Source organism: Aplidium turbinatum, chromosome 8 (assembly GCF_918807975.1).
Source record: "Aplidium turbinatum chromosome 8, kaAplTurb1.1, whole genome shotgun sequence".
In the NCBI taxonomy this organism is placed as follows: domain Eukaryota; kingdom Metazoa; phylum Chordata; class Ascidiacea; order Aplousobranchia; family Polyclinidae; genus Aplidium; species Aplidium turbinatum.
In genome coordinates this window covers 7683969-7699220 of record NC_137479.1, presented here as the reverse complement: position 1 = coordinate 7699220, position 15252 = coordinate 7683969, and the positions used below count along the sequence as shown (strand labels likewise).

At 35.4% G+C, this 15252-nt stretch overlaps 1 protein-coding gene across 1 annotated transcript in view; it reads right to left on the bottom strand.

Moving 5' to 3' along the window:
• Window positions 1–15252, bottom strand: part of LOC145776348 (sperm-specific sodium:proton exchanger-like) — a 46811-nt gene that overhangs the window by 11460 nt on the left and 20099 nt on the right. Inside the window, exons 10-22 of the mRNA XM_082587743.1 lie at window positions 8420–8619; window positions 7683–7711; window positions 6727–6808; window positions 6292–6470; window positions 5736–5774; window positions 4804–4878; window positions 4224–4321; window positions 3825–3944; window positions 3155–3311; window positions 2240–2290; window positions 1582–1736; window positions 1161–1292; window positions 33–184 (exon numbers count right to left, since the gene is read on the bottom strand). Of these exons, the coding sequence (XP_082443869.1) occupies window positions 33–184; window positions 1161–1292; window positions 1582–1736; window positions 2240–2290; window positions 3155–3311; window positions 3825–3944; window positions 4224–4321; window positions 4804–4878; window positions 5736–5774; window positions 6292–6470; window positions 6727–6808; window positions 7683–7711; window positions 8420–8619 (1469 nt within the window). The remainder of the gene's footprint in view (window positions 1–32; window positions 185–1160; window positions 1293–1581; window positions 1737–2239; window positions 2291–3154; window positions 3312–3824; window positions 3945–4223; window positions 4322–4803; window positions 4879–5735; window positions 5775–6291; window positions 6471–6726; window positions 6809–7682; window positions 7712–8419; window positions 8620–15252) is intronic.

Here is a 15252-nt window from a genome sequence, read left to right as displayed (position 1 = left end):
CACAAAGTGGCTGAGTATCCGAATGCTCTTACCCATCTCTTTGGTCACAATTAATCTGTTTTTGTCTGAGGCATTAAGCAGCTTTTTCTGAATCTTTGAGTTTTCGCATATGCTGCCAATCAATTTGTTGACCTCTTCTTCAGCAGTCACAAAGCCTTTACCGACGTTGTAACCGAAGCTAAGCCTGTAACGCATTTTTCAATATCTTCAATGTATGCAAAGAATTCTACCATTTGTTTATTGCTTTTGACGTTGTTGTACTGATGATGCTACAACAGTATTTAGCACAGGGGTTTCCAACTTGGGAGCCTTTTTCAAGAAGGCCATGAAAAAATTTGAATAATAATAATGTTTTAATTTATCATCTCTAAGTCCACTACAACACTATATAACAAAAAAAAAAAATTAAAATTTAATAAAAACACTAGTACATTTTGCCCAAATCTCTATGAAATGGTCTTTAATTCCCGGTTGTTTCAAAAATAATAATATAAGATAACGTTTCTTAATTTTTTCAAAAGGTTAAAAAAAAGGGAGGCCATTGATTTTTCAAAATTTTCAAAGGGGCCACGGTGTAAAAAAGGTTGGGAACCCTTGTTTAGCAAATCAATTTTTAATTATAGAAATGAGGCAATTAAACTGTGGTTGCATTGAGAACAAAACATCTAATACTAATTGATTATGAGATAGTCAACCGTTTCATCATGACAGTCTACTTGGGTTTGATGCTCAGCAATAAAAAGGTTTTAATAGACGCTTTGTTTATTGCACATTAGGCTACATATCTACAACAGGTAGATATCTCATCGAAATAGACAAGCACTTGAACAAATTGCACTCTTTTCATTCTTTTCACAACATACCATCCTAGCAAACTTTTACACTGGGCAGAGGGCCCCATCTTACACACAGCTGGATTATCGATAACAAATCTGCATTTTGACAAAAACTAAACTTGCTTTTCAATAGCACACGTTAGCGTTGAGTAGCCAACCTTGGCGGAAATTTTTTTTATTCTTTCTTTGAGTCACGTGTGAACAAAAATGTAGTTGACTGCAATTGTTAACAAAAATCGCTTTAACTGCATTTTAAAAATAAAGAATGTAATAACTAAAACTTCCTACTTTTCGGTTTGCATGTCACACATTATACCATCTTACCTTTTGTTAATTAATTGGTTAATAAAGTTAACAATTCGAGGCATGATCGTCTTCGACAGCCTGAGTAGCCGAGTGGCTCGAAGAGTCCGAATGATCTTGGTCGCTCTGCTAAACTTCAAAACCTTTGTCGTTCTAAAAACAAGATTGTTTCGTATCAATTGAATCGCATTGTTGAATAACACAAGTGAATGAAGGCGAAAATTTTCGTTTGAAATAATTAAACTTTATCACATGCAGACTTGTATCAAAAATAACTTTAACCCATTAAGCGCGTGTGTAGTTTTTAATACAATTTTGGTAAAGAGGTGATTTTTTGAAGCATAGACAAATAAAACCTAACAACCAGACGGCATTTAACATAATATAATGACAGTATTGACTTTAAATAAACAATTTTGTAAAAAAATGCACAGCTTCTTACTTGACTGTTCTAACTATAGTTCCCGTTCCGCCCCCAAATGCATCCTCTACCAGCACAAGGTCAATGATGATTTCAACGAACGAGAGTAACAGTATAAGAATATCAAACTGTATCCAACCGTTACGGATAGCTTGCTTCGGTCCCAGACCAAGAAACTGATTGAAGGGAAAAACTATGATATTTGAGTGAATGACAAGTTTAACGTTCGATTCTGCAGCAAAGCAGTGAATACTTGCATGGCGTTTAACTTTTCTTAACAGACATCATTATTGTTTGAGTCATTTTATTAAAAGTAAAGCTAATTATTTCTTTCCCAAGTAAAGTTTTACGTGTAGGCTATGTGAACAATTTCATGATGCGATTGTTTTTTTTTTGTAGAGAAATTAAAATCTTCCAAATGTTAAAACTTAAAATAAAACCTTATTGAAAGTTTGATGCAAATAATTCTACAGTAAACTACTTCAATTTAAAAGACAAAGATTTTCAAAAAATTTTGAAACATTTTGGATATTTTTGCAAAAAAACAGCTGTTTGCTGTGATCTACAAAAGTTTGGCTGACGTAAATCAACAAGAAACAAACAAACTACTTTCATTGTAGTTAGGCTATTTTTAATTGCGAATAGTTGCAGTCTGTGCATGTATATTTACTGACTATACCTTCAGCAGAAGCTCTAAAAAGTAGATTCCTATGAACGCGAAGTTTACAATCTGCAAAATAATGATAATGTTACTACTATGAGAGAGAAAGAGAGAGAGAGAGGGAGATAACTTTATTTGCCAATCAGATTCTATAATAGTACGATACACAATAAGCTTACATCACAATAACAAACAGTTCATGAACATAGAGGAACGCATAACTACACTCAGTGTTAACAAATTCAATCTGATTAACCAGGAGCAGCGAAAGACCATTTGGTCGTCTAGTCAGCTACTCCCAACTGGTCATTAATGAAGACACAAATGGATTGAAGAAAGCACTCGAATTGGCTAATGGCATTAAACAATAAACGGCAATAAGTCAGTGTTTGATATAATCAACTCAAACAGCGTAATTGTTTGTAGAGATAGGCTAAGTTGCTTTTCATGTAGGGAACTGGTTTGTCGTCGTTTTTAATAATGTAATTTTAGTTTATCACTGAAGGCTTTGACGTTGGAAAGTGTATGAAAATGCAGGTTTTACAGCAGCACTGCATTTAAGAGTAGTATACGCCCGAATTTGCAAACAAAAGAGCATCAAAACCAAGCAGCGCTAGTGCGACTCTTAGAGTTCGCTTGAACAACGCATTTCATGAACTGTTCTTCTTCAAGATGCACCTAATGGATGGAATAATTCACAGAAAACAAAATTTCCACAACTATGGAAGCTTTACTCTGCCAATCTCGGTAACCAGCCTTGCGTCAGTGGTTCATTCAATGTCTCTTACAAAACTAGCCAAGAATCCCCTTTCAGAGACCTTCTCAATCCGAGGACAAAAATTCGAAACCACTTTACCGTATCTCGCTGTACGTAAGCTACAACATCTTCAATACAAGCAAATTATCAATAGATTTAAAATTAGGCTACTATACCTCCAAAGCAAAGTACCACGCTTCGTCATTTGTCCACGTGTCGTCGACAGCAAAGTCAAGAGAAATGGGAACAATATTGAGAATAATGATCAGTTGCATGAAAATTTCAAATTTTCCGCTAGTAACCAGCCGAAAAATTCTTCTTCTAAAGCGATTACTACAAAACAATAAATAATTTTTCCAAAACAACCGAATTGGTTAATACCGGTTTAGGTGCAGAAATAGCATGTTTGTATGTCATACAAAGTATTACTACAATATTGTACAGTTGATTGGTTTCACTAATCTGACGTGACTAAACGTTTTTCGCTTTTACAAAGTTTATCTGTTTTCTAGAATGCACTAAACATTGTTTATTTAGTGCAGTTTTTATTTTTAAAAAACTTTAAAAAAAATCTGAATTTGTAGAACACCAGCAATGCCCACTGCCCAGTGCCCAAGCACATTATAAAACATATTGATAATGTTATTACAATGAATAGTATTAATGTCACAAAGAAAGTGTTACATACCAAACACAATGTCAGTAAGAACAAATTAAATAAAAAAGTAAAATCTCTATACTATTAAAGTAAGATAACCTTTTTAATTGCATTATCAATGATATTTTTACATTGTTTCAAGTCGACGAAAACGTTTCTTTTATCAATTAAATTTATTATTATTTTACCTCGGTTGAATCAACGTGGTAGTTTTTCTGCCATACATCCAAGATTCAATCTTGCGTTTGGCGTAAGGCAAACTTCCAGTCACAGCCCACGTTTTACGAACTAGGCTTACGTCAATGAATCTGTTAAAATAGCGTCAATGATTAAAAGCAGTTTAATTTTTTTTTCTTGCAAACAAACTTGCGGTACAGCAAAACGTTGTTGATCAAGTTGAACTATTGCGAAAGGTTAAGTTGGTTTGTTTTTTTAAATTGTCTATATCTTTTCCAAAAACCAGATTTTAAAAAGCTTTTCATTGTTACAATTTCTTTAATTCAATGTTCCTATTTTCACGTCATAAATACAATTAGTGAACCATATCAGTATCAAGAACTGCAATGTCACTACTCTCAGTCACTTACTTTCCTGGTTTATCAGCTGCACTATCCGCAGCGGCAACTAGCACTCTTGCTTCCTGATCACTTAACAAGCCATGACTGAACTGCTTTGAGTATGACATCTGATAAGAAAAAATAATTTGAAAAAAAAATAGTTTATTTTGTAAAAAATACACAAAATAGTCTCATAAAGTTAGTAGGCTATATTTGGTACCAACAGCAAATTGCGGAAAAATGTTTCAAACGATGGCAGATATTCGCATTCAGTGTTCTTTGAGTGAACTAAACATGGTGATTTTTAAGTCGGGATTAAAATCTTTATGCTTGTTAGTTCTTTCTGGGTTTGAGAAATTTTTTGAAAAGTATTCTTTTCAATTCAAGCTATTTATTATGGCCAACCAACAAAGGTTTTAAGTATCAAAAAATAAGTTGTTGCAAAATAGTAATAGGCGATTACTAAGTTTAATGTTTAATAATAATAAGTTTAACATTAACGAAAAAGTTTAAAAATAATAACATTATAAACATTCTTTTCAAATTAGAAATTAGACATAAAGACAAGACTGATAACAAAAATTGGAATGTTCAAAATCTGACTACCAACTTTTAAAGCTTTTATCATTCGAAGTCGTGCTTCTTCAAATAAATCCTTAAACGTGAGATCTTCTGATCTGCTTATCTGCATCAAAATATTCTCACAGTTACAATAAGGCTATTTGATAACAGGTTTTGATACTTGTAGAAAAAAAAGAAAAAAAAACAAGATTAAATGTATCAAAATTGTTATACTTTTTAATGCTACTTGGGTTTCTTTGTAACATTGCAGACTTTGCAAATTTTGTTTGACAATATTGAAAGGTTAGTATTTAATTTTGATAAAACTTCATAAAAGTCTATGATACCTCCTCATGTTAAAACTAAACTTTAGTGAAATGGTTGCATTGGTCCATAAGTTGAGCTTTCGTTATCTGTTTGTCTGATTTCTTTAAAAAGTAGGCCTAGCCTACTGCAGATGAAAACGTCACTTTTTGTTTATGGCATTTAAAGTTCAAATAATATTTGCTACTTTACTAAAACACTTCAAATATGTAGCAAGACTGCTACAAATTGTTTTCTGGTTTTGGTTTCATCGTAAAAACACAGAAAAGTGGTAATTTTACTTTGCGCGCACGAGTACGCGCATGCGCAAAAGCGTGAAATCAATGCATACAGTTTGTAGCCTATGAACCTGGTTGTATTTGAGCCGCCGAAAATTGATTAAAACCTATCTCTAAAAACTACTTTTCAAAACACGAAGTCGCTATAAGTTTTTCTTGTTATGATAACTGATTTAAGTGATAAAACGTTTTTGGCTTTGTTTGCAAAAATTCATTCCACATTTTTGATTCAAACCCTCATTGAGATTCTCCGCTCAATCATTACCATCTACCTGTCTTTTTATATGTCTTTAAACTATGCCAACCCGTGTAAGCAAACATTTTGTTGTCATATTTACACTTTAATGGATTCTTGGTCCCTATGCACCATTACACTTACATGCAATGCGAGTTGTGATGCATCATCGCCTCTAGATATCTGAAACAATTCAAACAACAGACTTTTTTTAATATAAATTGCAGTATCAATCAAATAAAATGTTAAGCATATTCAGTTTATGTTAAATAGTCACTATTAAGATGATTTGATGTTGGTTACCTTAAAATACTTATACGTATTACGGGTATCAAAAAATAATTTTCGTAGTAGTGAAAGTGTTGGCATAACTCGAAGCGCCGTCGATTCGACACCAGCCTAAAGCACGTGGCTTTGTATTTGCCAATTTGATAGTGAAGAAATGCAAAAAGAATGTCAATATCTCAACATTTTTAATTGAATTAGATAATGTTTTATTGAATTAAATTTTCTTACTAAAAACAAATTAGGCCAATTTATGTTCAATGGAAAGTGTCTTTTAGTTGGAAAGTATTTTGAAATGTCAACGTAGCTGCAATGTTTTATCAATACAACAAAAAACTTCAATACATCATTTTATTATTCATATGAAACCCAAAAATTAAACTTTTGAATCATAACAATGGGGTATTTTGATTACCTTTGGGATGTGTTTATAAGGATATTCTACCCGTGTCATCTCATCAACTAAGCTCCATTTAGCATCTGCCAGAAACCTTTCATATTTTAAAACATTAACTGTTCTCTTGAGGTTGCCTTGAATACGGTTGACTGCATTTTGCATCGTCACCTGTTGTGCATGCGTCACGTCAAGCATACCTGATTAAAAAAGAATTGACTATTTATTTTTTAGTGAAAAATATAAATTTTGTACTTTCACTGTTTGAAAAATCAATGAAAATGTTTAACTGTTTTTTACAAAACGCTAAAAACTTTTGAAATTTCTTTTGCTCGTCTTTGAAATATTGCTCAACTCTGTACCATGTTGTTGCTATAGTGAAAAGCTGTAGGTCTACATTTGTGGAACAACAAATCAAATTAATTATCTGATAAAGCTGTAATTATTAAATTGTACCTAATTTCTTAAGCACGGCTTCAATTGTACTGGCATTGATGACGAGCGTCAACAACACTACTCCTCCCGTGTGCATGAGGATCTGAAACAATTAAAGCAAACGTATGCAGCTATGTATGTTATTTGGAAAGGTGTTATACTGTATATAAGTCACACTAGTTTTAAATAACGATATACATTCTTCTGGTGCAAACTAAGCTGATCTATCACAAGATGTATGAAGTGGCAATCTGCTTTTATTCCGACGTTTCGTCAATCTTGCACGACTGACTTCTTCAGTGAGCTATAGGTCAGGTAGCCTATAGTCACTATATGTCTAGCATGGCAAAACACAGGACCGTGTTGTTGTAAACCAACCAAACATGCAAACTGAAATTCAACTTCCAAACAAAAGTTATCGCTCGCAAATTTTGAAACTACAAACAAAACTTTAAATGTTATCGATCAGCAAGAAACTTAAATAACGGCAAAGCGAGGAGAAAGGGAACAGTATAAGTCATGAAAAATCAAATTGTGTACGCAACACTGCACAGTTTTCAATCAGTATGAAACCAATTTAAGTACATCAAACAAGCACTTATAATAGTTTTTTTTATAAATAGTAAGAAAAGAAATACCATCATTACGATTCATTACATAGGGCCTTAGATTGATAAACCAACTTTGCTTGTCTGATGTACTTAAATGGGTTTTATGCTGATTGAAAACTGTGCAGTGTTGGGTATACAATTTGAATCTTCATGACTCATGACTCAACACTAAAGCACTGAGTGGCAATGAATCAAGGATTGATGGTAGACTATATAGCATCACAGTGTAATTTAGTCCACAATGGTTACAGTTTTATGTCTAATTACAAGGATTAGTTGATTCCTAGCAAAGAGTTCGTTGTGTTCACAAATTATTCAAATACAAGTGGGCAAAATTTTGCAACTTGATGCTTCAAATTGACAAACCTTTAAAAAGATCTTGTCGAACTCGATGTCTGCAAATACAAAACACTGCCATCATAATTTCAAAATGTTCACTTCGTATAGTCATATAATAGTTGGCATAAAAACGTAGTAGCCTACCTAAAGTTTCCTAAACAAAAGTTTATTACAAACAGTAAGCACAACCTGAATTTCTCAAAGTATAAAGTGCGAAATTATCTGCTCAAAGTGGGATGCATTGCACAAAGCTTTGACAAATGATCTTCAGCTAAAATTATTTCTGTAAGCAGCTTAAAAGTTACAAAATTTTAAAAACCGAAGAAAATTAAATGCATATTTCCCCTATACCAGTCTAACAATGCAATACTGTTTGTAAATTTAATGCATATGTTTGTACGTTTATCGCGGATTGGAACCTATTGAGCTTCCATGTTGTATTCAAGCTTATGTTTGACTGATAAGTTGGTAAAGTTACTTTAGATTAATTTTGTATTCAAATGTTGGACTGCTTTTAAAAAAAACTATAGGTCTGTAAAATGCTATTTAAAAAGAAAATATACCAAATAAAAAATTAAACGATTTATTTATAATCTGCTCTCCCACAATTAGTAATGAAAATGAGCAATGAATTCTTTCTCTTCTTCCATGACAACATACAGTATACGGCTACAACAAGCAAAATTACAGGCTACATTTTAGCTTGTAATTTTAGCGTATTGATGGACATTATGAGCGGCCAAGCCCTTGGTAACTATACTTACTTTGTGTAGTATAGGAAACTCCGAAGGTATCGTTGTCATATACTATAAGCTTTGTGATTGTATTTCGTTCTTCTAAGTCCAGAGGGTCAGGCTGATCAATTTGTCTTTTGCTTCTCGCTAGATCGAGAGCAAACGAGTGGATTGGTTCGATTTCGACTGTTGTGTTTTCAAAGGAAACACTTATGTTTCTTGAGAGTGTCCTGAACATTACAAAAATTGCCATTACTAAGTATTTCGTTGCTGATTTCAATCAGTAATATTTATCCAAAATGAGATGTAGGCTAAGGACCAAATTTAAGGTTTCTACATGAAAATATACCAAACTAAACAAAATTAGTATTAACTGTTGATAGATATTGGCTTTGATCTTAGGCTACTTCCAATAAATTATTTGTTTACAGAGAAGGAACAAACAAAAGAATGAATTGTTTTCGATTTTCGATATCTTATCTCAAACTCAAAGTCAAATGTTTTTTACCTTCTCAAGCAGTAAAGCCTGTAAAGGGTCAAAGAGTCAACAAAAAAATCACATCACAACTTTTTTGTAAATGCACAGCATCATTTTTTAAGCTTTGTTACTTGTGGCCTTGACAACGAGATTTTCATTTGAAGTTGTTTATGCTTTCTGTGGAGTCATGTGATTTGAAAGAAATGTGTTTAGATTTGAGCAATCAGAATTCGAAAGCCGATAGGATTTACCCTTTGAAGGTTGGGGGCTGTCAATTCAACTTTTTTTGTATCAACAGTTGTATCTCTAAAACCACTGAGGCTGTGACTACAAAATTTCTTGACTTTTTCTAACTTTTAGTCACCTCTATTGAGCTGAAATTTTGAGAGAATAAAGGTTATAAATTGAGAGATATAGGCACTTCTCAGCACATCCTCTGAAATATTTCATAATCTAATGTTCAAAATTTTTCAACCAGCTGGATGAAAGTAATTAATTTGGCCCATGTCTCGTTAATCCTAACTGTTTCACAGCGTGAAGGGAATTGGCTGTAGGCACGGGCGTCCGCACATAGGGGCAAATGGGGTCAGCTGACCCTCCCTGGAAAATTGTTGGATGAAAAATGAAAAAGCGAGCAAATGCAAAAATAGGCAATTTTATGAAAGGGGGGGGGAGGGGTGAAGGTGATACGAGTGATGACTGGCTGGTCAAGCTCTCCGATTGTGATCATCACCCTTCTTCAGGAGTATCTCACTTCCTCTATTAATTTACGAAGATACCTACCAGCTACCCGTAATCGCAAAATTCGACAACTTGAGCTCCTGTAGCCTACTCTCAGAACCACATTACTAGTGCGGGCACTGGCTTTATCTCACATAAATCTGAAGAAGGATAATTCACAGTTTCAGATAAAATCATCTCGTATTTCGTGAATTCAATGAAGCTTATCAAGGATGAGACAGCTGATTTCTACTACACATTATATCTTCCTAGTTAAGGTCTCTATTTATGGGCCCCCTAAGAATGGCCAATGGCCAAGCTTTTTGAAAAAACACTGAACTTTAGCGAAAAAAACGTGCTTTAATGCTTTACTGACTTACTGATTACTTACATTAGTAAAAGGAACTATTTAATGCTTGATATCACAATTATGTTCTTGAACAAAGTTCTACACGTCACATTGGTCTTTCGCTTTATTGCAAACAAAAATTTTTTGCCACGTTTTGCTACTACTTTGATATTTTCATTTGATACAGAGACCGCACAAATTTCAGGTTTTGTAAGAAGGGAGTGGTTAGATTATAAATTTTATTTGAGGACTAATGAAATATTTGACAACGTCCCAAAATTTATCTGAAGTCTTTCTTGCATTACTGAACTGAACATTACATTACAGAACTGAACATTACTGAACATTACATTACTGCATTACTGAAGCGCCTGGCAGGCTCTAGCTGGGGGGCGAGGGCTGACACTTTGCGAATAGCAGCCTTAGCCCTTGTCTACTCTTCAGCAGAGTACTGTGCACCTGTCTGGTGCCGCAGTGCTCACTGCCACAACATCGACACTGCCATAAACAGCGCCCTGCGCACAGTGACCGGATGCCTGCGTCCCACACCATTGGACAATCTCCCCATTCTCGCTGGCATCCAACCTGCTGAGCTTCGTCGCGAAGAAGCCACTCTGTCCCTCGGTCGACGGGCACTGGAGCCTCATCTTCTCCACCACAAGATCTCTGCCTTCCCAAACGGGCACCCCCGCCGACTGAAATCAAGACACCCATTCGTGCCAGCCGCTCGGCTTCTGATCAACGAAGCTGATGAACAAGACGTCTCTGCGGCTACTTGGGCGGACCATAAATGGAATTCTGAATGGAGGTCAAGCACCACCAGACTCCATTCATTCATCCCCGACGCCGACACACGCCCCATCGGCCTGACACTACAGAGACAGGCATGGGTGCGCCTCAACCGTCTCCGTACGGGCGTCGGGCTTTTCCGCTCAACCATGCACCAATGGGAATGGCTTCTTCCTCCTCCTGTGAATGTGGTGCCGAGGAACAGACCGCAGACCACATCATCAATGACTGTACCATCTTCAAGCCACCTAACGGAGTGGAAGGTCTGCGCGTCATGGATGATGAAACTAAAGACTGGCTGCTCTCTAGCAGCCTTCCAGTGTAGTCCGGAAACATCGTGAATCTGGGGTGGTAAAAGGATAGACCCTCGGCCCCAGAAGCTCAGACGACGACGACGACGAATGAAGCTGTTCGTAACATTGAATCAAACAGAAAAGAACAATCAGCAACCAGTTTAGTTAATCAGTTCTTGAATACAAAGTGAAGTCGACATGGGTCTTTACCGAATTTTTCGATGACTTTTTGGATAAACGAATTTTTGTCTGAGTTTATTCGGTTTCTGTGGACACTCATCATACACAGCCCGGATAGCCTGTCGTCAGACATGGTTGATCTGAGCCATGTTTTGACCCGCCTCATTGTGCTGAATGATCTTTCTACCGTACAAGTAGTGGCGGGGAGGGTCAGTAATGTTATCATCGCTTGACGTACAGCGGGAAAAAGTTCCATATTTTTCACCAAGTCCACAAATTCCAATTCTTCCTGGTCTTCGAACTGAGGAAATTTTCCTTTTATGGTTATGTCATACCACGACATGGCGTCCTGCTGATTGTCAAAGTTGTAGAATTGGTGTATGGTTTTGACCAGGGCTTTGTAGTCTGAACGGTCAATTTTCTCCATCTGCGCTGGATGCAGTCGGTATAACATGAATGCCGGCATGTTCGTCTCTGAGAAGCGGCTTTTCAGAGACTGTATTAAAGAGCCTATGTAAGGAACGTAAATGGAGCGGCGATAGTATTCCTCACTGGTGCCACCAGTATTTGCTCTGAATACTTGACGCTAATTTTCAAATTTGCTGTTGATATAATAACAACTCATAACTTTTTTCTGTGTATGGTTTTAAAGATAATAGACTCCCAAATACCATCGCGTAATTGAAATGCTTCTTTTTCTCTGTTCTTACCTTCTTTTACTACTGTATCTCTTCTTGGAACTATTAGCTACTAGCAGTTGGTCGCTGCGGAAACCAAACAGTTATGACAAAACAAAGTGCATTATTACGCCAAATGTATATATTACACCTTAAGCTTAAAATGTAGGCTATATATTATATGTATATATTAAAATGTATATATTACAGGTTCACTTGAGCACAATAATAGTATGCAATAAAACGATTATATAACTCTGATAATTTTTGCTCTGGCCAATTTTGATAAAAATCCGTAGAAATGTAACCACTGATAAAAATGCTAAATTGTCTGGATGGTGTAATGGTCAAATTTTCAAAAAAAATTTGCATCCGGCCGAAAGGGCGGAGTGAACCCACCTTGACCCCCCCCTAACCGAAAACCTGCGGACGCCCTTGGCTGTAGGCTATGTAAAATTATGTAAAAAAATTTAATCACAACATTGCAATGCATGTTCTTCATTACTCTACCAAAAAAATAAGGTGTAAACTCACGCTACAATTGCTTTAATCGCAAAGTCATAAGTCACCTAAACATTTCAACGTATATGAGCAGTTCTAAAATTCACATAGTTTTAATTTTCGAATATGCTCAGCGTGAATAATTTTACAAAGTGAATCCCAAATTTTGAAACCGTGCCTTAAAAAATAACAGAGATATCACTCCTAAAGCATAAGAAGAATCGACAGCCCCTCAAACTGGGCAAGACTCCAGGAGCCCAACCTTCTAAGGGTTAATGTATGACAGAAAATCATGCATAGCCTATCACTTCCAAATTGCATGCCGTACAAAAGCGTGTACGAATTCATAATTGTGCAATCTGCGGTAGCGTTGACGAGGGGCTCTGGGAGTAGTATTGGGTCAAGAGCAGAATGATTTTTGGGGCCTGAAACTTTTCCAGACGCCTAGTAGTTTTATACTACAGTATATTGAGATGATATGCAATAACAGGATTGATTTAAACGTTATATCCTATGATTGATTCCAGGTCGGGTCATACCAAAGACTTTAAAATGAAAACCGATTGTGTTCTTCCTTGCATAACGCAGTGAGGATAAATCGGGTAATAATCTGGTGACATATCACCTTCTTCCAATGTTCCTTGAGCCAGCATGGAAGCAGTACGACTCATAAAATCACATGAAACCCTGTCAAGTAACCCATGTTGATGCGCAATCTGCTGCAAGCGGAAATAGCGAATGATTATTATCCTATGATTACAGTATATCACAAAGACATCACCTCAAAGTCGTTAGAAAAGAGCCATAAGCAATTATTGTCCGTTTAATAAACTAATCTGGATAAGTTTTTATGCTTTCGTAGTTACGTAGCATAAAAAATATTGAAAAAAAAACTTAAAAGTAGGAATTATTTACACCAGAACTACATGAATGAACAAACAGTAAACTGTTCCTGCAATAAATCGCCTCTAAGTTTAACCCTTTGCTTTTCAACGTTTTTTTGGAAGTTAACTGCTCAAGGGGGGGCCGTTTTTGGATCAAATTCAATCAGCTGTTACGAGTTATCCGCTGATGCTATTTCAACAGAAGTTGCACTGGTGTGAAAGCAAATCATTTGTCTATAAGTTTGAAAAGTCATTATTTTAAAATTTTATATGTTAAACTTGATATTTCAATTTTTGCAAAGGTACCCAAAAACGACAATTTTGATTTAACTTGCCGCCTTTAATTAACCGTGCTAATCCGATTTCATGCAAACTTCTAAATAACAAAGAGCTCGATCGAACGCACGAAGTGTGTGTGCGGTGTGCCGAATCATTGCATTGATTAGAATTTACGACTTGCGAGCAAATCTTATTGTAAGCTACTCACTGATTCTAAAATAGTTACAGTCAGAGTAATATTGTTACACGAATTTGAAAAAAACAAAACTGCGTTTGTTGTCTTACATTTTTATCCTAAACTAATGCATTCCGAAACTCATGGCTAGCTTCTAGTTTTATGGAACCAAATTTCTCATAAGTAACACCTTAGCCTGCTTGAATAGCTGTTTACATCTTCGTTTGTGTATTTTAGGTCTACAATTGAGTTTGTAGTATGAATATTTTTAGTAGAGAGAAGACAATTGAACAAGTTGTTGAAATAATCTGAAATTTCTAAGTTCAAATTAGGTGCTTTTGAAATTGTGGATTTGTGTCAAGTCGCATCACAAATATCATGCAGGCCACATCATAAGTCATTTCGCTTACGGGTGTTTATAAACATGACTCATAAATTACATCCACAAAAAATACAGCATTTACATCAACAAAGCTAAGTTCGAAGCTCACTTTTTATTGAAGATTGTGTCAATCAATTTGAAAATACATTTTTAGTCAGCCAGCGTCGAAATAATGCAACAGCGAATTGAGGAACATGCGTAAACAAAGGAAATGTGAAATAACCCACAGTCAGCAAATCTACATAAATTTAACGTTTACAAATGTTGAATCAATGTAAAAGGACTGGATTGCTGACTGGGTCCTTATTGTTTGAAGCACTAAAAATACGCGTAAAAGCGACAACGTCAGCAAGGCAGTGATTATGTTTCTGGCCAAAAAAAAATAACGTTTGACTTCAAAGATAAAAATGATTATAACGAAGCTTCAAAGTTTGTCGTAAAACATTTTACTGAGATACAATAAACATAATCATTTTGTGCCAGATTGTGAGAAGACTTCCTAGATTCTTTCCAGCCATTTGCATGATTGCAAATTATTTTCTATAACTTTACATTGCTAAAAAATGGCTTCTTTGTTGAAACAACGTGGCTACAATTCTATAAAAAATTCTTAGGCCTACTACATTGAAGTAATGAAATGTTTTTTTGTGATTTTGCTGATGACGTTTTACAATATCCGAGAAGTAAAAAATAATAATGATGAATTATTTTACAAAACCGTGGTTTGCAAGTGCTTCACAAAAAATTGTTGGGGGAAAATTTACTATTAGACGTAAAATGTTTGTAAAAGAAAATTGTCGGTTTACGTATTTATAATGTTTATTGCGCTGTTATCGAATTATAAACTGCCTGTAGGCTATTGTCTACCTTTGTGGTTGCCGGCCAGCTTAGAGCAGCATGCAAACTAAGCGTTTATGGTATTTGCATCGTGTTATGATTCTCGAAAATTTCCCACAAGGTCTTTATTTTTATCGTGATATTTTGTGCCTCTTCTGTCCTAAACTTGAAGTTATTGTGCAGCACTATCCACATCGGTTTTTAGACTCAGTCTTCATTGAAAATCTTTTGTGTGGTGCATCATTTCAAGTAGTGTCTTCCCCTAAACTGTTACACAAATCGCCCAGAACCAGGTTGATTATTATGTATCTTACAGCAG